At 40.0% G+C, this 25,783-nt stretch overlaps 1 protein-coding gene across 1 annotated transcript in view; it reads left to right on the top strand.

The window, feature by feature from the left end:
• Window positions 1-4,694: 4,694 nt before the first annotated feature.
• Window positions 4,695-25,783, top strand: part of polr2b (RNA polymerase II subunit B) — a 42,491-nt gene continuing 21,402 nt past the window's right edge. Inside the window, exons 1-11 of the mRNA XM_048527181.2 lie at window positions 4,695-4,854; window positions 10,389-10,461; window positions 16,161-16,311; window positions 16,399-16,511; window positions 16,603-16,822; window positions 18,584-18,742; window positions 18,827-18,991; window positions 21,557-21,753; window positions 22,689-22,808; window positions 23,084-23,270; window positions 24,858-25,001. Coding sequence (XP_048383138.1) covers window positions 4,830-4,854; window positions 10,389-10,461; window positions 16,161-16,311; window positions 16,399-16,511; window positions 16,603-16,822; window positions 18,584-18,742; window positions 18,827-18,991; window positions 21,557-21,753; window positions 22,689-22,808; window positions 23,084-23,270; window positions 24,858-25,001 — 1,554 coding nt within the window. The 5' untranslated portion in view covers window positions 4,695-4,829. The remainder of the gene's footprint in view (window positions 4,855-10,388; window positions 10,462-16,160; window positions 16,312-16,398; window positions 16,512-16,602; window positions 16,823-18,583; window positions 18,743-18,826; window positions 18,992-21,556; window positions 21,754-22,688; window positions 22,809-23,083; window positions 23,271-24,857; window positions 25,002-25,783) is intronic.

Below are 25,783 nucleotides of genomic sequence, written 5' to 3'. Positions count from 1 at the left end.
CAACAATGATAGCGTTCCCTTTGTCTTCACCTATCATCCCACCAACAGCCACATCCAGAGGATCATTAGTCACCATTTCCACCACCTCCAGCAGGATGCTACCTCCAGACACATATTCCCCTGCTCTCCCTTCTTCTGCAAGGACTAATCCCTCAAAGACTCCCTGGTCAGCTCCTCCTTCACTCCCAACACACCCCCACAGCCACACAGCACCTTTGCCTCCACTGAACCTGAAACATTAACTCTGATTTCACTCCACAGATGCTGCCAGACCTGCTGAGATTTACCAGCAATTTTTTGTTTTTGTTTCAGATTTCCAGCACCTCCAGCAGAAATTGAAACAGAATCCCTGCAGTGTGGACGCAGGCCATTTAGCCCATCAATTCCACACCAAACGTCTGAAGAGCATCTCACCCAGATCCACCCCCACTCTATGTCAATAACCCTCCATTTGCCGTGGCTAATCCACCTAACCTGCACATCCCTGGACACCATAGTCAATTTCTCATGGCCAATTCACCTAACCTACATATCTTTCAACTGTGGAAGGAAACCAGAGCATCTGGAGGAAACCCACGCAGAATCAGGGGGATTGTTACAGTCACCCAAGGTTGGAATTGAACCCGGATCCCTGACACTGGGAAGCAGCAGGGCTAACCACTGAACCACTGTGCTGCCCATTTTGGCTCTTATGGGATTTTTTTTTAGTTAAAATTCTGATTCCCTTATAAAACTCCCTGACATGCAAATACAGACAGATATAGCTGGACAAAAAGGATCATGGGTGGAGGGGAAAAACTGAGAAAACAGGTATTTGGTTCTTGTCCACAGGGTTCCATGAAATGATCCTTTTCCTTGTCAGGACTTAGTGTTCTCCATTCTCTCCCCTCCAGGCACTTTCACCTTCTTGCAGGAAGCACAGAGTGACTGATTCACAAATTGCAAAGTCTCTTACTTACTGGTTACTAGCCACAGCTTATACTAATGGGTGAGGAAAAAATAAAATGAAATTCTTTAAGGTTTGGGTGTACCTGTATTCATTTTTACTGCGCAGAGAGACAGATAAAGCCATTCTGGATGTCTAAAGCTATCTTCAAACCAATTACATAGTTGTTGGCAGGCAGATGTCCTTTATCAGTGATAATGGGAACTGCAGATGCTGGAGAATCCAAGATAATAAAATGTGAGGCTGGATGAACACAGCAGGCCCAGCAGCATCTCAGGAGCACAAAAGCTGACGTTTCGGGCCTAGACCCTTCATCAGAGAGGGGGATGGGGTGGGGGTTCTGGAATAAATAGGGAGAGAGGGGGAGGCGGACCGAAGATGGAGAGAAAAGAAGATAGGTGGAGAGGAGAGTATAGGTGGGGAGGTAGGGAGGGGATAGGTCAGTCCAGGGAAGACGGACAGGTCAAGGAGGTGGGATGAGGTTAGTAGGTAGGAGATGGAGGTGCGGCTTGGGGTGGGAGGAAGGGATGGGTGAGAGGAAGAACAGGTTAGGGAGGCAGAGACAGGTTGGACTGGTTTTGGGTTGCAGTGGGTGGAGGGGAAGAGCTGGGCTGGTTGTGTGGTGCAGTGGGGGGAGGGGACGAACTGGGCTGGTTTTGGGATGCGGTGGGGGAAGGGGAGATTTTGAAGCTGGTGAAGTCCACATTGATACCATTGGGCTGCAGGGTTCCCAAGCGGAATATGAGTTGCTGGGTATCAATGGTATCAATGTGGAAGTTCCACATTGATACCCAGCAGCTCATATTCCGCTTGGGAACCCTGCAGCCCAATGGTATCAATGTGGACTTCACCAGCTTCAAAATCTCCCCTTCCCCCACCGCATCCCAAAACCAGCCCAGTTCGTCCCCTCCCCCCACTGCACCACACAACCAGCCCAGCTCTTCCCCTCCACCCTGTGCATCCCAAAACCAGTCCAACCTGTCTCTGCCTCCCTAACCTGTTCTTCCTCTCACCCATCCCTTCTTCCCACCCCAAGCCGCACCTCCATCTCCTACCTACTAACCTCATCCCACCTCCTTGACTTGTCCGTCTTCCCTAGACTGACCTATCCCCTCCCTACCTCTCCACCTATCTTTTCTCTCCATCTTCGGTCCACCTCCCCCTCTCTCCCTATTTATTCCAGAACCCTCACCCCATTCCCCTCTCTGATGAAGGGTCTAGGCCCGAAACGTCAGCTTTTGTGCTCCTGAGATGCTGCTGGGCCAGATGTCCTTTATCATTGACAACTGGTCACCAGACCAATCAGCCACTTGTCGCGAGCTGAATCTCACCTTATACACAGTCCATAGTACCAGGTGTCTGCAATCAACTCCCTGTACTGGTTAAACAAAGCAACAATGTAACTTAAAATAAGTGTTGGTGTCTTACTTTAAAAAGTGCAGCAATCCCTTCTACAATCCTTGGTTTTTAAAACAGTCCTTTACTCATTGCAGTCCACAATCAAAAATATAGTGAAATAAAAGTAATATTGAGCAGGTTAGATTTTGATCCTAAATCGTATACAACTGAGACTTCAGAATTCAAGTAAACATGAGGTACACATGAGTTTACATAAAAATTATGATCTAATACTCCACTCATTTGTGGGCTTCCTTCCCTTGACTTCCAACTTGTTTGGGTTAACAGTGGTTCCTTTTAGCTCCAAATGTTTCCAAGATATGGAGCCAAATTCCCTGGGACTTATCCTAAGCCATAATTGCTTGTAATTTGCAAGTTTCTTATGATTTAACAATCTCCCAGTTCCGAAATGTAATTCACATCTATCAGCAAACAATGCACACATGAATTTTTAAGCTCTCTGCATCTACATTTTGGCATAACCTGACGTTTCCTGTTTACTTTTAGGTTAAATTAACTCTAACTCCCTCTAGACAAGTATTACTGCAAGCATTGCAGCCAGTTAAGAACGCCCATCCATTGTTTTTCAGCTGTATCTGTTCTATTTTGATTTTATGAAAAAAGCGGTAATCTTCAAAACTAACATTTGCCTTAAGTATTCTGACAATCACCAAGGCCCAACATTTCAAATTGCCTCAGAGATAATGGGAACTGCAGATGCTGGAGATTCCAAGATAATAAAATGTGAGGCTGGATGAACACAGCAGGCCAAGCAGCATCTCAGGAGCACAAAAGCTGACGTTTCGGGCCTAGACCCTTCATCAGATGAAGGGTCTAGGCCCGAAACGTCAGCTTTTGTGCTCCTGAGATGCTGCTTGGCCTGCTGTGTTCATCCAGACTCACATTTTATTATCTATTTCAAATTGCCAGCTGTTAACCTGTCAAAGCAACAGTATACCTATCTTTTAACTGTACTTGAGTTCAAAGTGCTTCAGTTGCATTTATCCCATTTTCCTGTTTCAAACTTTCATATCATTAGTAATTTATATGATAGCATATGAACCATTAACTATATATCTGCAACACCACAGACACCTCCCACTCCCTCTGTGCATTTATAGTCAGAAAGAATACCCACTTTTTCTGTGAGATTGTATGATCAGGTTTGGAGTATACCGTATCCTTTTCTCATCCCATACCTCCACCTGTCACAACAAATTTAAATTTAGCCAGGTTGGTAATCTGGCCAACTATAAAGGTTTCACACTGTATCAGGTATGTTTCAGTATTAAGAACAAGTCAGCCAGGTTTCTCCACTCAACAACAAATAACTGCTTTAGTACCAAAGTTAAACATGTTCAAACAAAAAAATTTCAGACTATTGACAAGCATTTTAGATGATACAAATATTCCTGTTAAAAAATACATACACATAAACACATCCAAGTCTGAGGGGCAACAAAAAGGAAACATTCTGCAGTGTTAACTTTAAAGTGCTTTTTCCAAGTAATAGTTCAGCTCATTAAGACATTATAGATCATAAATTGTCCCGAATGGTTTTCTGATTCCAAAGTTATTCTACATACACAACCTGCAGGCACTGATGTGTCTTTCTGGAATGGTTGTACTGACTGAATTGTCTTTGTTCAAATGGTGCGGGTAGATTCCAACTAATCCTTTCCACTCATCCACCAACGTGGTAAAGGTGACTTTTGGCAGGTTGACAGCTGACGCACTGAGATGAGATGAGATGCAGAGAAAGAAGACGGAGCAATAGGCTGTTGATCTTCACACAGGTCAAATTGCTTCTGACTGAGTTCAAAAACAGAATAGTCTGATTCCACTCACAACCTGGGCCACGCCACCTCTCCCTGAAATTCCAGACATGTGTAAGCTCTCTGCTCCAGTAGGTGCAACATAATTGCTGTTGTACACAGAACCTTTCCTTATCCAAGTGTTCTTTGTTCAAGATATAAGTATATATGAGTCCACAATAATACCTATAAAAGATAATATTTGGATCACATCTCTAGCATTCAATTTATATCCCAGAAACAACACCCTCTCTCTCTTTCTGTCTCTATGAGTGATTGACCCAGAGGCAGTACCCTCTGCAGTGGGTTACGGACCCATGTTCAGAGTCGTCTGCACTAGATAGTTGACCCAGATAATATGTCCTTTGCACTGGGTGACTGACCCAGAGACAGTGCCCTCTGCACTTGGTGATTGACCCAGAGACTGTGCTCTTTGAACTAGTGAAATGACCCACAGACAGGGCCCTCTGCACTGGGTGACTGATCCAGAGGTGGCGCTGTCTCTCCCCCACTCAGTGAATGGATGAGAAGATGGAGCATGCGCAGTGCTCACTACTGCTCCGTTTGGTGCCGAGGCGGCGGACGAGTATAGGTTTCATCCGTCGCTTTAACTGGTCGGATCCAGCCGGTTTGTTTTCTCCGTTCCCGTTAACCCATAATCGGCTGTCGAGATGTACGATCCGGACGACGGTGAGGGTGAGTGGTGCTGGCTTTCCATGCTTTTTTTTAAAATCCGTACGTTTTGCGGAGTTTAAAATGGCGGATGTTGAGGTGGGTTGGCGCCGGCTCTGGGAGCCTGGCCTAAGGCCTCGGCCTGACCCTCCAGCCCAGGTGCTGACTTCAGCCCTGATTTTTCTGTTGGGGCCTTTGAGGGGAGACGCAAACCGCCAGCCGTCTTCTAGTCACTGAGCTGCTATGTGACCTGATCCAGAGAGGCTTTTTTGACTCTAAGCTCCCAGGGGTTGGAGGGAAGTTGCTGACATGCACCAATTTGTGCACGAAGGTCTATAAACGTCACTTATAGGCAACATGGTCAGCCGCGGGCTTGATTCTAGTCCAACTTAAAGAGACATGTTAAAGTCCATCGTTTAGGTTGACACACTGCTGCAGCTGACGGGGAATGTTGAATTGCCAGCAGGTGCTGTCTTTCAGATGATGGTGTGCTTGCCCCCTCAAAATAAATATTGCCCCATAAAGTACCCCATTGTACCACAGAAAGAGGGGTAGGGGAGTTCTGACCTTCAACCAACTTCATTGCAGCTGTTATCATTATTGTTTGCTATGATCTGTACGTTATAACAATGATTGTTCTTTTAAAGGTCTTAGTGTGTGGTGTTTGTTATGTTTGTGTTTTTGTTCTCTGCCACTGAAGCAGTTAATTCAGCACATCTATTGTGTTCTCTTCCACCTTTCAGGCTTCCAGTAAGGATAATCATACTTTCATTGGTCCTTTGTTCTGGGTATTGTTGTGGCTCTTACACTTGATATAGTCCCTGTCTTTGTTTTCTCAATGCTAGGGAAGAAAGTTTTTAATGTTTGTGGCACCCACCTGGTTAAGTTGTTTAATGTCAGATTTGACTGGACCACATCAAGCAGTATTAAGCCAAGACACGCAAGAGCAGGCCTGAGTGTTAAATATTCCTGGGTACGATGCTTAGAAGAGAGAGGAGAGGAGGATTGATGATATTATTGGTTAAGGAGTGCAATGCATTGTTGGAGAAAGAGGAGGTCCCAGAGGATTCAGGGACAGAATCTGGTTAGAGCTGAGGAACAAAAAAGGATGCAAGTACATTGCTTGGTATAGCCCATAACATCCAACTTATGGAAAGGATAAACAAATCAGGAAAATTACAGAGAAATTGCAACACTACTGTTATAATTGGGGATTTCTGCTGCCAAAATGTAGACTGCGACAGTGGTAGTGTTAAGGATACAAAAGGGCAAAAATGTTCCTCAATTGTTATCTAGAAAGATTTTCTCTAGCAGTATATATTCAGTGCAACCAGAAAGTACATTGCTGAACATCCACAACTTCCACGCCCTTCTGCTGGCTAACATTGTAAGTAATTCCCTGTCCTTGAGTATGCTATATTAAATGTTTAGTCCTCATCCTCAGGAGAAAAAAAACAATTTCATTGCCACTGTCCTCGTAAACTACTGATCTGTCTGCATTCTCCTTTTCCACTCTAGAATGTTTGAACATGTTATCATTTCTGAAATCCATGAATTGCTATTGTTGTCTTATACTTGTGACTCACCTGACATCCATCCTTTCTTATTTCATGGATATTGTTGCTCAATGCCACCTTGATTGAAGTCATTGATTGCCATTGGTGATCACTTCATATCTGCGAGGTAAGCTCAGGGTGGATTGAACATTTCCAGTCACTTCTAGGCTGCCCAACCGTGAGTCTTGTCTCTGTCTTGCCTCAGCCGACTTCTGTGTCGTGATGTGTCTAGCACTGATATTTCGGCCACAAGTTCAGTGATAGTTCAGGCATCCCTTCATTTATAATGATGGAAGGATGAGTCTCCAAGTAAAAAATCTCCAATACATTTATGTCCTTTCTTTTAAAGAAACTGAGACCAAGACTGCTCCAGAGGTAGTCTCACTCATGCCCTAAATAAGTGAAGCATTACCTTCTACTTTTATACTAAATTCTCCTTGCAATGAACAAGAAAGATTTTAGCTTTTCTAATTATTTGCTATACCTGGACACTTCTTGAGATTTATGTACAAAGGCATCCAGATTCCTCTTAATTTCTGAGCTCTGCTACTTCTCACCATCTAGATAACGTTTTTCCTTTATTCCTCCTTTCCTCATGTTGCATTCATTCAGCCTCAGTTGTAATGATGCCATTTAGTGCCGCAGCCTCATGGATTGCAATTTAAAAGTGTGTTCCCATTTAACAAAATGATCACTTAATCGCATCATCTGTATCAGGGGTTTTAAACAAAAAGGTCTATCAACCCAAATTCATTAGTAGACATAATTTATGGGTTTTTTATCAAAACAGAATTCAGCAAAAGTGTAATCATTGATTAATGTGCACAGTGGACTAGAAATAAGTGTTTATTCCCATAAACATTCCCCAAGACTCACGTGCAAGCTCACTTCCACGTTTTCTTCAGGAAAACGTAAAACAAAGATTCCACTGCAATGAATTGTTTTTTGAATAAAGCTTTGAAAAGGGGCTATTCTGAAAGACAAAAGGACAAAACATAAAGTTGTTTCAGAGTTTGTTGCTCTGATGTCTTGACGTGTACGGTCATCATTAATTATGCATTGTTGTTTCTGCCCACAAGCAGAGTTTGCTCAAGAAATAGTCTTGTCATGTTCTTTCAGTCACTTTCAAAAAAGCAAATGGTTTTCACTCTTAATACGGTGAGTTTTCTTTTCAGAAGTGGAAAAGAACACCTGGGCAGCTTCTTAGCAGGATTCCCTCCAATTCGAATGTTTCTTAGGAGGCTTTCTTCCATCTGAACCAGATCAGACAAGAACCACTTCAAGTCAGTTACTGTTCAACCCTAGTGTGGTCAACAGCAGTTCTTCCTGAACACTTTCCCACTGTGACCCCCATCTTGATACTCGAAAATTCACAAACCCTCTGTGACACCTGTGAGTGGTGCTGAGAGAAGTTAGATAGGAAACACAGCTTTTATAATTCATTCGGAGTTCTGTGGCCATCATTGCTTCCTTGGAGCTTGCCAAAATTTCAGCTCACAGCTCCACTTTGTATCCTGACGCCCGTTTCTGTAAGTTCTGGTCTACACCAAAACGAGCAGTTATCACCAGTTATGGAATTTCTAGGAAGTTTATAAAAACTATTTAAAAACCTGCAGTTGAGTGAATCTTTGCTAACTTTTTAAAAATTGTTCCACGTATGTCCACAGAATTTGTACTTTCAAAGAATCATGTTTCAAAACTCCTTTATCTCTGAGTCACTCTACTCTAATACTTTTCAACTGTGTGCACACTCCTATTCCTTGTTTTTGTGTTTGGTCATCTCATTAAGCACTCTATATGTTAATGGTATTTTTAAATCCTGATTACTGTGTATTTTTTGAGCCATTGTCAGATTTTATGATGGATTTGGGTGTATAGAATATACCTACATAGTGAGAGCACAAATGGATTTAGGACTGATCCATTGTATGTAGCACTGAACCCTTTTGAATTCATGCAAAAGGAGCTCCCTGCAACCATGGCTGATGAATTTCTCTTAAAGCAGCGGTCCTGTTGCTGAATGAAAGCACATACTTCACAGGTATTTCTGGGGTAATGCTTCTTGTACTTGCGCTACTGTAACGGGCTGTTTCTTCACAGCCCAGTGTGATGTCTTGTGTAGTTTGCTACTTGATCAGTTGCATGATGTTATCTGCAGTCTGTAGATTGGGATATTTCTTTTACATCAAAGTCAATGTGGTCAATCCAGCTGCAGATCCCTGTAACTGAAGCTCCATACTCCCAAAGTATCAGTGTATTTTAAACTTTGTGCATCACTATCCCTCTATTGACAATTTGAAGATACTGCCCACTCAAGCATTCTGTAACAGTACTTTTTCCTGGTTGCTAGAGACAATCCTGCTGTATGTTCGTGCCAGAGACGGCACTTTGCTCGTGACGAATAAAATGTATGTCAACAAAAAGAGATTACTGATTCTATGTTATACCTGTTTTGCTGATTCTGCATTCTCACCTGTCTGAAAGCATGCCTTGTACAATGCTAGACTATTGCTCAAATTATTAAAAAGCAGCTTTGGCTCACAGCCTGGCCAAATCTATATTTCACACTTCTTGTATCCATTGCTGCTTGTGAGAGAAATTGGTACAACAGTTGACAAAGGAATGGTGTTGTGAAGGTCTGAATGATGACATTCATTTGCTTTAATTTGACTGATCTACTGTTACAGTGCAGAAACGTGCCAGTCATCCTGTCAGGTGTATGTTGGCTCTCCGAATGAATAGTTCACTTAATGCCATAGCCTGCCGCCTTCCTGTAACCCTGCACATTCTTCCTTTTCAAATAACCATCTAATTCCCTTTCAAATACTTCCACTGTACAATGGGCAGACCTTCTAGACCTTAACCACCTTGCTGCATTTAAAAGATTTTTCTTGTGTTTCGTTTGGTTCTTTTCCCTTATCTGAGGCACAGTGACACTCTGGTGTGTATCTCGCTCTCGCACTCTGTCCCTCTCTCTCTGTAATGAAAAAACAGCCCTATGGTCTGCTAGGACCATGCTGACTTTAAGTTTACGTTTACCTTTACTTCTTTGCAAATTACTTTAAATCTGTGCTGTCTTGTTCTTGTTCGATCCTTAAGCGCGCACTCTTTTCGTTTTCCTATTCTATCTCTTTATAAGCCCAAGTAACATGTTTTTTTTAAAAAATCAGCTATCAGCCTTCTCTGACGATTTGTGAAGATAGAGATATGAAAAGTAAATTGTCTCTTTTGAGCTCAATTTTTCAAAATTGAACCTTTTTATTATTATATTGCATTTCCATAATAGACCTTTATAGACAGACTAATAGGTGAAATAGAATAAATGAAGATAGTTGGATAAAGATAGAACGAGAGAGAGAAGAATAGACAGATATAGAGATAGGTATATAAAGATACATGGAGAAAAATGTGTTAATCAATTCTTTCACGGGATTCAGAAATGACTGTCCAGGCCAACATTTGTTGTCCATCTGAATTGCTCCTTAACCTGTTTGGCTTGCTGTGTGATTTCAGAGGGCAATTAAAAGTCAACCAGATTGCTGAGCATCTGGAGTAATGATGTTATTAAATAACTGCTGCTGATTTGTACAACAAAGTGTGTTGTTTTATAACTAACTCACTAAGCCGACTGAGGATCTACAGTAAACCCAGAGAAACATATCTGCCTGCCAGCTGGCTATCTAAATCCTTGCTTGCCTGCTCTTCCTCTAATTCTCATCTGTGTGTTTTCTCTTATCTTTTCCCCTGCTGCACACTACCTAGTCTCTTGTTTTCCATTTCTTGCTCAAATGACCCCTCCTCCATTATGTGACATCTAGCGATCACTCCTGACTGCAATGCTAGCTATGAAGTCAGTTGTACGCTTTTTGAATGGTTTTAATTTCTTTTACAATTCAGTTAATTGGTAGATGTCTGATTGGATTATTATGAAGAATGGTGACTTTCTGAATTAGTGCAGATTTTCTCAGAGAATCTTGCTAATTGATGCCAATTGATTTCTAGATACGCAGTATGATGAAGATGATGATGAAATCACCCCAGATTTGTGGCAGGAGGCTTGTTGGATTGTTATCAGGTAAATAAATAGTCTGCTGTATCTTGACAAAAGTAAATGTATTTTCTAAAACAATGTACTGAAACACATTTGCTTATACAGAAGGCAGCTCACTGCCATTTTTGCAAGGACAGCTAGGGAAGGGCAATAAATGTTGGCCAGCCAGTGATGCCCACATTCCAGAAATGAATAAAGTTAAAAAAAAAATACTGGAAGAATTGGCATTCTAAACTAACCTTTTGTCAGAGTGGCTTTATGCATAATTTACAGCTACTTGAATGAATCTCCTGAGTTATAACCAGCTGCTTCTCGGAGTCAGAATGGAATAATTTATCTCAGCCATGGACATACACTACCCTTTAGCTGACGTCAGTAGGCTATTTAGGATGAATCTTCCTTTCTCTGCTGTAGTACTTTAGTCATTAACCATTGGTTATTGCCTCAATTTGAATCTGTTTCAAAATCTCAAATTAGTATGCAAGAGTCAGGTGGAAGAAAGGAAAATGTGCAGCTCTAATTTTAATGCAACAAAATCTGAGGTCCTGATTTTTGTTGTAATTCAGTTATTAAAACAAATTTGTTTCATTTTATTTTCATACTTTGGATTTCCTACTGGTGTGCTGTCCAGAAACTCTGCTTTCGTAGGAATTTTCACCTTACAACCCGTGACTCTCATTAAGGCATATTGATCACTGAATTTGACGAATTAAGAACCAGTTTGAATTGATTTTCACTTACTTGGTCTTATCATTTGGCTGAGGAAAGTAGATTTTCCAGACAAGCAGACAAGATGATTAACCAGATATCTCACTGAGAGAGCAACTTTTGGACAGTTTGAAGAAATTGAGAATTCAAAAACTGGTGACATAGTACGTAATTCTGAATCACAGTTTTTAGAATCTTCACAAACGATAGAACATCTTGAAGAGCTGGGAAGAAAATGAAAATTGAGTTAGTAAGTTGAAAATAATGTGGCCGATATTGACAAAACATTATTTCTGTAATCTAATCAAAAAGAGCTCAATGTTCTGTTCGTAGACACATTATTGTTGAGCAAAAATCAACCTTGATCCTGGTTGAAACCTCTTGTGATTAGAAAAAAAGCAAGTGTCCTCATTGCTTTAGAAATGTGAAAACTTTACGCAGGTCATGATAACTCTTGAATGACACAAATTTCAAAAAACATTTGTGGTCTACTAATGCTGTAAGGATAAATTGGAACAAGAAGCGGTGCTTTTGATGGAGTCTGCCATTTGCCAACATCCTTCCTATAGCAGGGAGACCGAATTGAATGTATGATCTCCCTTTCACAAAACTATGTTGTCTGTTTGATTACATTAAACCTTTCCGAATGTCATGCTATTTATTCCTTAATAATGGACTTCAGAATTCTCCCAGTATCAGTTGTTAGGCTTTACTGGCCTATAGTTTCCTGCTTTCTGTCTCCCTACAGGGGTACTACAATGCCAGTTTTCCAATCTACTTAAATCGTCCAAAATCCAGTGTGTTCTGGAATATTTTGACCAAAATGACACTTTCTCTGCAGTTAGTTCCTTCAGAATGTTTGAATATAGGTCATCAGGTTCTGGTACCTTGTCTGCCTTAGCATTTGAGAAACCAATGAAACTGTATGTCCCCCATGATAGAGACTGCTATAAGATCTTTCGTTCTATTAACACTTTGTTTATCTGATGTCTTTGGAATATTTATGAAGTACTTTACTACAAAGAATGAGGCAAAACATTGCTGTAAATTATCTGCTGTTTCTTTGTTCCCATTGTCAGTTCCTCAGTTTTATCCCCTGAGTCCCTCACTCAATTTAGCTACTGTCTTTATATATATATGAAGGTCTTTTTGTTTTTATATTTCTTGCCAGTTTATGTTCATAATTAATTTTCTGTCAATCTTAGTGCTTTCTAGTCATAAAACTGCTGGTTCCAAAGGATTCCCAACCTTCTGGCCTCCCATTAGAATTTGAAGCTTTGAATGCCTTTGTTTCTGTTTGCATGCCGTCTTTGACAGCTTCTGTTTACCATAGGTGGGCTGAGTTTCTGACAAGAATACATGTCAGCAGAGTGTTACAAAATATATGCCTGCCACTGCTCTTTAACTGCTTTCTCCTTCATCTTTTTCCCCAGCCCACTTTAGACAACTCTTTCTTCACACCCTTGTAATTGCCCTTTACTCAAGTGTCTTTCATTCATTCATGCAGTGAGGACAGTGGTTTGAAACTTAATTTTTGCTCCCTTAAACTGAATTTGAAGTTCTACCATGCTGTGATTGCTAACTCCTTGAGGATCCTTAACCAAGGGATCTCAAATTAAACCTACTTCATTACACGCATCGCCTATTCCCAGGTAGGTTGAGAGATTTGCTGGTCTAAGAAACAATCCATGATGCATCCAGTAATTGATCTTCTGTGTTACCCTTGCCCATTTGTCCAGACATTATTCAGAGCAAAATCACCCGTAACAATTGTAGCGCCTTTCTTGGATCCTTTCGATGTTTCCTCACTTATAGTTTGTCCTACAGTGAGTTGACTTTTCAGGGTTCCATAGATGACTTTCACCTCTGAGTCCTTTCCCTTGCTATTCCTTGTTTTCACTCAAACTGATTCTACATCACAATCTATTGTATTTATATCCTTACTCATCATTTCACGGATATTATTCTTTATTAACAAAGCCACCCCACTTCCTTTTATAATTTAGAATAGCTGAGAAATTCCAAGAGCTCAGCTGTGAGAGTCAAAGGGAAAAAGCTTTGCAGCATTAGCCAGAAGTAGGAAAGAAGTAATTCAGTCAAATGAGATTTGATAGGGGACGAAAATGTCTTGATTTTGATTAACACTAAATTGATGATGTGGGGAGTCGATGGGTTTTGGCTGAGTATTTAAAATCTTTTAACCTGTATTATATGTAAATAGGTTGGTTTAGTTTTCTTTTGTGTAGTAAATTTCTGTTTTGGCGTTAAAACTAAGTTAGTCACCCGACGTGCTTGTGTTTCAGTAAAAGGTCAAATTACTGTTTTAAAAAAGAATAAAGTATGATATTTCATGCCAGATTTCATTCTGGGATCTGAATGTTTGAGTTATAGTTTTTATGACATAGAAAGAGGCCCTTTGATGACTGGCATTGACATGATGGACCAAACATTTGTCTAACTAATCCCATATTCCAGTCCTTGGCCACGTAGCTTTGATCGCTGTGGTATTTCAAATGTTCATCTAAGTTGTTCTACAATGTATTGTGCTCGTATCTCTACCATCCTTTGAGGCAGTGAGTTTTAAATACCGACAAACCCTCTGGGAGGATTTTTTTTTCCCCCTTGGTCCCCCTCTAAACATCCTGTTCCTACCGTAAAACTTTGCTCCTGGTTTTTGATCCCTCCACTAAAGTGTCAGTTTTTCCCTGTGTACATCCTTCCTGAATTTTGTACACCCCAATTAGATTCTGCTCCCCCTAGCCTTTACTACAAGGGAAACATCGCTAATTTATCCAATTTCTTCACAGCAGAATTCCACCTCAAACACCTAGTGAATCTCTTGTGCACTTTGTGTAGAGAAATTAAATCTTGCCTACAATGTGGTCACCAGAACTGCACACAGTACTCCAGCTGAGGTTTAACTAATACTATATCCAGCTCCATCATAACCTCCTTGCTTTTATATTCAATGTCTTGACTAATAAAAGCCAATTTCCCATATTGTGCCTTAATCACCTTATTTATCGGTCCTGTTGCCTTCGAGAATCTATGGATATGCACACCAAGGCCCCTCTGATCCTTTATACTTCATAGGGCCCTCCTATTCAATGTGTACTCCCTTGCCTAGTTAATGCTCCCAAATGCATCACCTTAAACTTTAAAATCCAGTTGGCACTGGTCGGCACGTTTAGCCAGCATGTCTATTGATCTGTATTCGAAAGCTTTCCTCCTTACTACTTAACATGCCACCAGTTTTCATGTCATTTGCAAACTTACTGATCATACCCTCTACATTCATGTGTAGATTGTTAATGTACTCAACAAATGGCATGGGACGCAGCATTGACCCCCCCGGGGTAAGCCAGTGAACCCAGGCCTCCGGTCACAGACCGTCCCCAGTGCTTCCTGCAACTAAGCTAATTTTGGATTCAATTTGCCAAATTGCACTGGATCCCATGGGCTGTTGGCTTCTTAACCAGTTTGCCACATGTGACCTTTTCAGAGCTCTACTGAAGTCAGTGCAGATCACGTCAACTGCACTATCCTCATAGACATACCTAGTCACCACCTCAAAATTCAATCACATTTAATAGACATGATCTCCCCTTCACAAAGCTATGCTGACTATCCTTGATTAATCCTTGCCTCTCCAAGTTGAAATTAATTCTTCCCCTCGGAATCTTTGTCAATAGTTTGCCAACTATATATGTTAGACTCACTGACCTGTACTTTCCTCATTTGATCCAACCACCCATCTTAAATAATGGTACCACATTAGCTGTCCTCTGGCACCACTCCTTTGGCCAAGCAGGATTTGAAAATTAATCTCAGATCCCCTGTAATCTTCTCCCTCCCTTTCCACAACAGTTTGGGACACATCTCATCTGGGACTGCAGGATTATCCACGTTCAAGCCCTCCAAAACAGCTCTCTGCTCATTCGTTCACGGGTATCATTATATCCTCTCTGTTGTCCTTCTCTGCAATGAATACCAATGCAAAACTCATTTAAAACCGCAGCTGTATCTTCTGACTCTGCGCACAGTTCAAGCTGACTTCAGTGTCTGAGCTCAAATCAGTATGACCCCCATCTACATGATATGTTGACTGTGCATCAGTACCTTCAATAATAATATTCATGAGTTCTTTGACTGCTTAAATTGTTCAAGATGCTGAAATGTCTGTGTTTTTATTTCTTTTGCACTGACTGCTTCGGCTTCGATGTTGTTGCAGTATTGTGGTACTGTAACTCTACGAAACTACAGTTCTTCACATTATTAAAAACTGTAGATCTTGTAAAGTTTTGTGTAAGCAGATACTTGTATGAGCTACTTCTTGTGGTGCTTTTACATTACATGAAGCTCTTTTAGTTCTGTCACTACAGCAACTTTTTGCCTTTATGTGGAAGAGATTTTTAACTAGTGCCAGTATGGGAATGACGTTACTAGGGTGAAAACTCAAACCTGAGCCCAGTACACTTCAAAACAACAAAGACCGCAAGCTGGGTGACCAAGTTAGCTTGTAGGTTTGTCCTGGTTACTTTTGTTTTTGTTTTCAGGCTATTGATGTTAAATTTAATAGATTTTCCACCCACACCACAATATTTCCAATTCCCCTTCCAACCTATGATAGCTCCTCTTCCTCCTTCCTGGACTTTCACCAGGTCCTTTGATTACTGTAATCTTATACCTGACCCATCTCTTAAGCCTTACAAAGCTACCTTCTAGTCTTTGATCTCTGAGTGCCTACCCTCCAGCCTGTTCACTTTTTCATCTGGTGTTCCATTTCAGTTTCCTTCTCGTCATCTCTGATTTGCCCCATAGTCTTTCTGAGCCCTCCTTCCCTCCCTGTCAGTGAAGTGATGCCAAGTCTTAACTGTATTTCAGTTTGCTTTGCTGCAGCTTATTAATCCTGACCAGTAAGTTACTATGTAATGATTTGTTTCTCAGTGACAATTTTTGGAAACTTTCGTGAGCTGTTCTTTAAAAAAAAATTGGAATATTTGTTTTTTTTTAAGCTCGTACTTCGATGAAAAAGGTTTGGTTCGACAGCAGTTGGATTCATTTGATGAATTCATACAAATGTCAGTGCAGAGAATTGTGGAAGATGCTCCTCCGATAGATCTCCAAGCTGAAGCACAACATACTTCTGGGGAAGTAGAAGAGCCGGTAAGAAAACCTCCAAAAGACATTCGGTTATAATTTTTAGCAGTTGAAATGTACATGTGTATAATGTGTGTTTATTTTGTGTTCTAGCCCAGGTTCTTGCTAAAATTTGAACAAATTTATTTATCCAAACCAACACATTGGGAAAGGGATGGGGCACCATCTCCAATGATGCCAAATGAAGCTAGATTACGAAATCTTACGTAAGTTTCCTTGGATGCTTTGCTGAGCTAAAGTCACTTTTATTTAAAAAAATAAGTAGGGATTTGCAGTGTTGCATTTTATTGTTTACAGGTATTCAGCCCCTCTCTATGTGGACATCACTAAGACAGTGATTAAGGAGGGAGAGGAGCAGATGCAAACCCAGCATCAGAAAACATTTATAGGAAAAATTCCTATTATGCTTCGATCCACATATTGTCTTCTTAGTGGTCTGACAGATCGTGATCTCTGTGAGCTCAATGAATGCCCACTGGATCCTGGTGGATATTTCATCATCAATGGATCAGAAAAGGTACAGAATTTCTCGTAGTCTCTTAGGATATTTTGAAAAATAAGGACATTTCCGAATAAGTCGTTCTTAAAAAAAATACTAAACTGTTTCAAGACATTCAATGCCGGTTAGTGATCTATATGAGTACTAATATATCAGTTAATGATTAATCATAAGGATGATTATTAAAAGTTATACCATATTAGTATACATATGTATATGTAATGTTTCCTCGAACTTGCTTAGCAACCTGAGAGAAGCCATGTGATACATGTAGAAGACAGTTCCTTTAAATGCCCGAATGCAGCCATGCAAGAAAGCAACTAAGAGGGCCACATATTTAAATAATCATCCACGTAATGTAAAAAAAGAAAGAACTTTGTCTGCGTGGCAGTTCTGCATGATGTGCCTGCTGTTAAGTTGATCACTAGTCATGCATTGGTTTCAGTTTTTCATTTGGCAAATGAATTTGAAAACATAGTATGCCCTCGCTAGCATTGTTCCATTACAGTCTGACTGACTGACAGACTGACAGCCTCTACATCGACACTAGATTTGCACTTGCCTATTTTCTTATAGCCAAGGGAAATCTTCAGAGGAGAAGTAGTTACATCCTTATATCTTTGAAATGTATAATCAGAAAGAATCTTAAATTTACGTAACACATAATTTACATAATTTACATTTGGTAGAATTTCTTCAGTTTTAGCTCGCTTTCTGTCAGGAACTCCTTTGCATCTATTGGAAAAAAAAGTTTGATTTTCTTACCTGGAATTAACTTTTTCACTGAAAAAAAAGTTGTCAAAAAATATTTCCTCACACTGTCCAAAAGCTGAACATATTGACTTCTTTCCTGGGAGAGGTGACATAGTGGTACTGTCACTGGGCTAGTAATCTAGCAGCCCAGGCAAATGCTGGGGGGGTGGGCACCGATCAGAATGTTGCCTCAGTGGTTGGTGAAGTTTCAATTCCGTGAACAAATCTGCAATTAAAAACCAGATGCAGTGGTGATTATGAAACTGTGACTGATCAGTGCAAAAAGCCATCTGAAACCTATTTCACTGATTTCCTTTTTGGAAAGGAAATCTGCCATTCTTACCTGGTCTGACCTACAAGTGACTCCAGAACCACAATAATTTGATTGACTTTTCAATGCCCTCAGGAATGGTCTGGCAAGTCACTCTGTTCTACTTATGAATTAGCAACAGATGCTAGTCTGGTCAATGATACATACCCACACGCCATAAATGAGCCATATTGACTCTATAACTTAAAATATCCACAAACGAAATAAGCACTGCAATTCTGATTCCATGTTTTTTATGCTGCTTTGCTGTAGGTTTCGTTCTTATTCATCACAAGATAAATAGAAGCAGGAGACCACATGACTAATTGAGCCTGCTTTTCCATTCGTTGTGGTCATGGATGTTTTGCTTTTCTACCAGTTTCCAAGTGCCTTGGTCCCCTGAGGACCAAACCTCTGTCAGTCTCAACTTTTAAATATATTCACTTGTGGTCCTTCCACAATCATCTGGTTAGAGGATTTCAAAGATACACTGAGGAAAATTCTCCTTGTTTCAGTCCTAATTGATTTGTCATCCTGAAGTAGTTTCTTGATTTAGATTTCCTAGCCAATGGAAACAACTTCTCAGTTCATTGCATGTTTTGCATAACTTCGCAACTTTTTATTATCATTAGATATTTCAAAAAATGTATTAATGAATGGCAGCAAAATAAATAATTTGTTTTAATAATAAATTAATCATTTTGAACATTTCTAAGGTCCTAATTGCACAGGAAAAAATGGCAACAAATACAGTGTATGTCTTTGCAAAGAAAGACTCCAAATATGCATACACAGGAGAGTGCCGGTCTTGTTTAGAGAATTCCTCTCGTCCCACAAGTACCATCTGGGTCAGCATGCTGGCAAGAGGAGGGCAGGTAGGACTTCTGACAGGTATATGAACTCCATTCAGCTTTTAATATTTTTTGAACGCTTCTCTCTTAACTACTTTTTTTTTGTAGGGTGTAAGAAAAAGTGCAATAGGCCAGAGAATCGTTGCTACACTACCATACATCAGGCAGGAAGTTCCAATAATTATTGTGTTTCGTGCTTTGGGATTTGTGTCTGATCGAGACATTTTGGAGCACATTATCTATGATTTTGATGACCCTGAAATGATGGAAATGGTGAGTTTTAATGTGACTTAATTTTTTTTTTCCAAACTACTTACTTGTACAGTCATTTTAATGTCCTTCTGTAGTGGAAGTCCTTTTCTGTGGACAGCAAACAGTACTAACAAAATTTTAAACAAATTTTCTGTTCATGCCACCGCACACCCTGGCTCATTAGAGATTTCAGAATTTTGAGAAACAGAAACACATTTCAAATTAATTTGAAGCTAGCCTGCAGGCTGCTACAAATTGTATTAGTTGCTGACATTCAAAGTTTGAGTCACAAGGTTATGGCTGCTCCAAAACAAGAGCACAAAAAACAAACCTTCATAACAAAACTGAAGAAGTACTGGACTATTAGACGTCTTTCTGCACACTTGTGAAATCGAGGCCCCATCTGAACCCCAGGTGGATATTAAAGATCCCATGCTTCTATCTTAAAGAAGATTAAAGGATTATCCCCATTCTCCTGGCCAGTATTTGTCACTCATTCACTGTCTCTAAACATTATTTGGTCTTCATCATATTGATTGCTTCTGGAAGTAAATTGACTGCCACTTATCTTTTGATTGTTAACTGCTTTGAAGAGTCAGGTGGTCGTGTAGGGTGCTTAAACATATTAAAAATACATGTCTATTCTTTCCTGCTGATTATATTCTGCACAGGGAGGAAATGGTTTATTCAGATTACAGAATTAATGCCTATTCCTTTTCAATTCCAACAAAGTAAAAAATATATTCAGTGACTCTTGCTGAATCAGCACATTCTCTTTTAGTTGTCTTATCTTTCTGGATCCCTTGCCTCAACCATCTTAAATGCTCACTTTGTATTGCACCAACATATCTGATTACGAGTCTTTGAGCTTCCATAACCTTTTGGCAGCTGTTGATTTGCATAGCCATTTCCTTAAATCCACCTTTATTACCACTAAAGTCTTTCTCCTGTTCCATGTCAGAATTTGCTTCCTCAAAGCAATGCAGGATTAAACACATCAGCCACCCAACTGGTTTAACTAGTCATTACCAGATCTGACCGGACAAAATCAAGTGACCTTTGCCCAAAGCTGCGCACAAGGCGAGACTGGAGACCTAGGCTAATCACATGTTTCCCGTTATGCCTTTTCCCTTGTCCACTTTGCCCTAATCTCCAACAAATGAAATGAGTTGAGCAGTTCTGCTGCATCTTCTTGTCCCATGTGCTCACAAAGGCAAACGTCCTCCTTCCCTTTCACTCTTCATGAGCTTCCTGAAGTACTTTGTATCACACATGTGCTTGTTAGACATCCATTGTTAGATGAACTACAATTTCCACAAATTGTTCAAAGACTAGGGCTTTTTTATCCAGCAAGTGAATTCAGTCTTCGTAACAAACTTTGTACCCCTGTCATTGATAGCAAGAATCATTCCAGATCACTGTTTAGTTGGCCTAGTCTCAGAACTATACCTGACCTCAAGTTGAATTTCTATCCCCACGTTATTTTTAGCTCAGTAATCTCACTTGTCCCTGCCTTGCCTTAAATCACCTGCTACTGAAACTGTCATTCATACCTTTTGTTACCTATACTTGCAGTGATTCCTATTCTTTTCAGGTCAGCTTCTGTACTTTCTCCTCGGTAAACTTCAACACACCCTAAGCTTTAGTGCCCTTTTATTGTCTCGCACTGTGTGCTTGCTCTAACCTCTGTCCAGTTTTTACTGATATGTGTTGGCATCTTGTTCTGCAACACCTTCAAGTTATTAATTCTTATTCTGTGTTTATGCCCTTGCATGGCCTCTTACTTCTCCATCTTTGTAATTCTCACCAGCTCTGCCACTCCACTAAGAGCACTTTATCCTTCCAACTGCGGTTTTATGTCTCGCACCCTCTCTTTACCCCACCATTGGCAGCCATAAGTTCAATCATTTAGGGCCTGCCATCTGAAGTCCCCTCCACTTCAATTTTAAAAGCGTTTTTTTGAGACCTGTTTGATCAATCTTTTAGTTACTTCGACAAGTACCTTGTTCAGTTGATTTAGTCCAGTAGCACATGTGCAGAAGACTTTTTGGGATATTTCTCTGCATTAAAAGTACTTCTTACATACAACTTTAAAGTAAAAGTTGGGACTGTGGAAATGTGAGGAAGGATTGCTTTAGTCATGATGTTATCCAATTTTCTCGCAGTTTTACTCCCGTACAAAATCAGTTGAGTCTGATTTTGAATTAAAACAGGGAATTATGTATTTATTACATATTTCCAGTATCCTCTGTATTTTGTTTCTGATTTTGATCTGTTACACTTGCAGTTATTGGGGAATTTCACATTCTCTAGCTGTCTCTGCCAAATTTAAAACATTGCTGCAAAGGAATTTTTTGAGCAGTTTAATTATGCCCAGTCAGCTTTAATTTTAGACACCATAAATATTTTAACAGTTTTCATTGCAAATAAAATTTCTTCAAAGAAATGCTGAGTGAAAGCTAAGACAGGAAACTGGATTTAAATTTTAAGGAAAATAGCTAGGAAGGTCTATGTTAAATTACTGTAACCACTTATACAAAGCTTGTACATGTTATTTGGATTACAATCATTACATTTTTATTATAGGTGAAGCCTTCCCTGGATGAAGCATTTGTTATCCAGGAACAAAATGTTGCATTGAATTTTATTGGTTCAAGAGGTGCAAAGCCTGGTGTAACAAAAGAGAAGAGAATTAAATATGCAAAAGAAATCCTACAGAAAGAAGTGCTGCCACACGTTGGAGTCAGTGACTTTTGTGAGACTAAGAAAGCTTATTTCTTGGGGTACGTTATTGACGCTTCAATAAGAATTGTTGTAGTTTGAAAGAAGAGGAAATCTATTCCTAAACTCACCAAGAATAACAGACTCAACCAAACGCATGTTTCAGATGCAATGTACAGTGTGATAAAGAAATGATTTGTATGCGTTAGCAAATGAGTTGAAAACAGTGTTTGATACTTTTAAAACAAGGGCTGTGTGCACTGATTTGGTAGTTACAATGTTTGGTGTAGTCAGTAGTTTGAACTTGCAAAAGATGCCAAGTTGTACAGATGTGCTTTCAGTCTTATGAAATACTCAATTGGATGTTGCCAGGCTTGGAGGTTTTTGAGCTATAGGAGGAGCCTGAATAGACTGGGGCTTTTTTCCCTGGAGAGTTGAAGACTGAAATGGGGCCTTTGTAGAAAGTTTATAAAATTATGAGGTGCATAGATAGGGTGAATAGCCCAGGTCTTTTTCATAGGGTAGAGGAGTCCAAGACTGGAGAGCATAAGTTTGAGGTGAGAGGGGGATGATTTAAAAGGGATTTAAGGAGCAATCATTTCATACAGAGGCTTGTGCATGTATAGAATGAGCTGCCAGAAGAGGTGGAGGAAGCTGGCAACAGTTACAATACTTGAAAAGGCATTTGGATGAGTATATGAATAGGAAGGCTTTTGAGGGATATGGGACAAATGCTGGCAAGTGGGTCTGAATTAATTAAGGCTATGTGGTCAGCATTACTGAGTTGGACCAAAGGGTCTTGTTTCTGTGCTATACACCTCTGACACTATGATTGCTCTTTCCAGCAATTAAATTTAAGAACAGTTGATTTTTCAAGTGCAGGTGATGTCATAAAGATGCTTCATTTTCTGCATGTTATAATTTTTTTCAAACCATATTTTGTGGATTAGTATTTTAGAGGACTAGTTTGAAACTAAATTAAATTTTCTTTGTTTAGTTATATGGTTCATCGATTACTATTGGCTGCTTTAGGCCGAAGAGAATTGGATGACAGAGATCATTATGGGAACAAAAGGCTGGACCTAGCTGGACCATTGCTTGCTTTCCTGTTTAGAGGGTAAGGAGAGATGTGTAATGAAATAGAAACTTACTAATTATTTCATGTACAGTTAAGAAATGCTCCTATTATGTTGGTCTTTCCCCTCTTGATCGTTTTTCTTCTCTCACAAGTTGTGGGGAGAGAGTTGGATGCACAAGTCCACATGGAACAGGATATTTTCTGACTCACCAAGTGCAACAACATTGAATTAAATAATGTGTTTTATTCATACTTCTGAAATAATGTAACTGTCAACAAAGTTAAAAGTTATCAACTTAAACTTATTTTCACAGTATGTTTAAGAACCTATTGAAAGAAGTACGGATATATTCCCAGAAGTTCATAGACAGAGGGAAAGATTTCAACTTGGAGTTGGCAATTAAAACGCGGATTATTTCTGATGGCCTAAAATACTCACTAGCAACAGGAAATTGGGGAGATCAAAAGAAGGCTCATCAAGCCAGAGCTGGTGTATCCCAGGTAATTTTTTTTTATGCCCAATATGGATGAAGTCTTTACTGCGGTAATGATGCTTTGCACAAATGTTAGGGGTGTAGGGACAGCAAATGCTCACACTTCCAGTCTGTGGTAATTAATGTGATTTGAAAATAATTTGAAGGGGCGAGTAGTGATGCTCAAAATCTGATACCATATCCATCATCCTTTTTCCTGTAATGATCTGATCATATTTGAGACCATGATTTTTCTGTATATTCATTTGTCATTCAGGTAAGCATTTGTCTAGAGAGGTGTGCATTGCTGGTAGAGGATAAACTACTGACACATCTGCACATTGCTGCATGGTGTTCTAAAGATGGGCATTGTCTTTTGATTTGTTGGTTATGTGCAACGCTTTAATTTTGCCTTTGTGAAATGCTGGCCTTTTTCTTGTTTCAAAGTCTATTCCACCTGAGGAGTCTTGATTGTAGCATTCTTTTTTTAGGGGAGAGGATAATTAGTGAGATCTTTCAGAAGGCGCAAGCTTCTCCCGTCTGAGTTTCTGTATTGGACAGATTGCACCTTTTTAAGTGTGTATGATTTGTATATGTGAACTGGGTGAGGGTTGAAAGGGATGTCTTGACTTCCATTTGTAGCCAAAAATAAAAAAGCTCTAAGATCTTGACGTTGTACTACAGTTATTCTAGTTGTGCCTGAAATTTGGTATTCATAGCCTGTTTTCTTCCTATAGAACTTGGAGACACTGCAGAATTATCTGGTGAATAGAATATGAAATCGCCAAAGGGATAAGGGGAAAATTACTATGTATGGCCAACTCCAAATCATGCATCGACTTGGACGGGATCCAAAGAAATTATTGCAGTTGCAGACAAGTTGCCAAGCTCCGTTGATAGCAGTTTCAAAAATAATTAGGATAGTGGCTGGGTCTTCTGATCACAGATGGTTTGATTCAGGTGTTAATTCTGATTGTTGGCGAATGTGTGTTCCCTACGCAGTGAATGAGCTAGAACAGCACTTGCTTTAACCCACAAGAAATTTCATTTCATTTGCCTTCTAGCTAATTACAGACCCTGCAACAGTAAAGGTGTCTGAAGTAGATATCCCTTTCCCAATCAGCCCAAGTGATTTTCAACTTCTACCGGCAATCATGGACATCACAAATAATTTTGGACTTTATCTGGAAGACTAGTCAAAATAAAAAGCTATGCCTCCAGTGTGACAGTTCATTCATTTGGACATGAATGAGTGCTAATCCAAACTGGTGTGATGATAATAAACCAAGCCTCTTTCCCCTATCCCAGGATTAATCATAACCAGAAATGAAAACTAAACGGCTGCTTAAACTCTCTGAAGCTTGGGGTTATCAACACAGCCATTGTTGTTCCTCATAGCCTAAATATATCGATGGACTCCTTCCATAAGCTCTGCGTAATCAAAAACAAAGAATTTCGTAAATGTAATACATGTAAATATACATTTTAAAAAGATGAATGAATGACCACCCACATATATAATTGCCTTCCAATTGGCATTCCTGACTTCATAAAGTGTATGACTATAGGATATGATCTTAAACTGATAATTGAATATTTCACTCATTGTAACTAGGTATTGAATAGGTTGACTTTTGCATCAACACTGTCTCATCTTCGTCGCCTAAACTCTCCAATCGGAAGAGATGGAAAGCTGGCAAAGCCCAGGCAGCTACACAATACCTTATGGGGTATGATTTGCCCTGCTGAGACACCAGAGGTAAGATTGAGTTCTTGACTGTTACTTTGAAAATGCTTGTACGTTTTCTATATCCAATTTCTGCAACAATGGAGGAAGAAACTTGTCCATGTAGCACAATTACAGACTTGATCAATTTTCTGCTCCTGGCCATCAACATAATTTATGCAGAGTTGTTAGAAGCCGCTTTACACACATGAATTTCTCCCTATTGTTTTAACATAACATCAAGGAATAGGCCATGTGAAATGTAGTGAAGAGTGGCAATTCAGATAAATTAGTTAACATTAGGATGACACTTGGATGAGGGGATTGAAGGATGGGTCAGCAAGTTTGCAGACGACACAAAGGTTGGAGATGTCGTTGACTGTATAGAGGGCTATTGTTGGCTGCAGCGGGACATTGACAGGATGCAGAGATGGGCTGAGAGGTGGCAGATGGAGTTCAACCTGGATAAATGCGAGGTGATGCATTTTGGAAGGTCAAATTTGAAAGCTGAGTACAGGATTAAGGATAGGATTCTTGGCAGCGTGGAGGAACAGAGGGATCTTGGTGTGCAGATACATAGATCCCTTAAAATGGCCACCCAAGTGGACAGGGTTGTTAAGAAAGCATATAGTGTTTTGGCTTTCATTAGCAGGGGGATTGAGTTTGAGTCGTGAGATCTTGTTGCAGCTCTATAAAACTTTGGTTAGACCGCACTTGGAATACTGCGTCCAGTTCTGGTCGCCCTATTATAGGAAAGATGTGGATGCTTTGGAGAGGACTCAGAGGAGGTTTACCAGGATGCTGCCGGACTGGAG

The sequence above is a fragment of the Stegostoma tigrinum genome, chromosome 1, assembly GCF_030684315.1.
Source record: "Stegostoma tigrinum isolate sSteTig4 chromosome 1, sSteTig4.hap1, whole genome shotgun sequence".
NCBI lineage: Eukaryota > Metazoa > Chordata > Chondrichthyes > Orectolobiformes > Stegostomatidae > Stegostoma > Stegostoma tigrinum.
The sequence above is the reverse complement of the archived record's forward strand: the minus strand, read 5'-3'. Positions and strand labels throughout refer to the sequence as shown.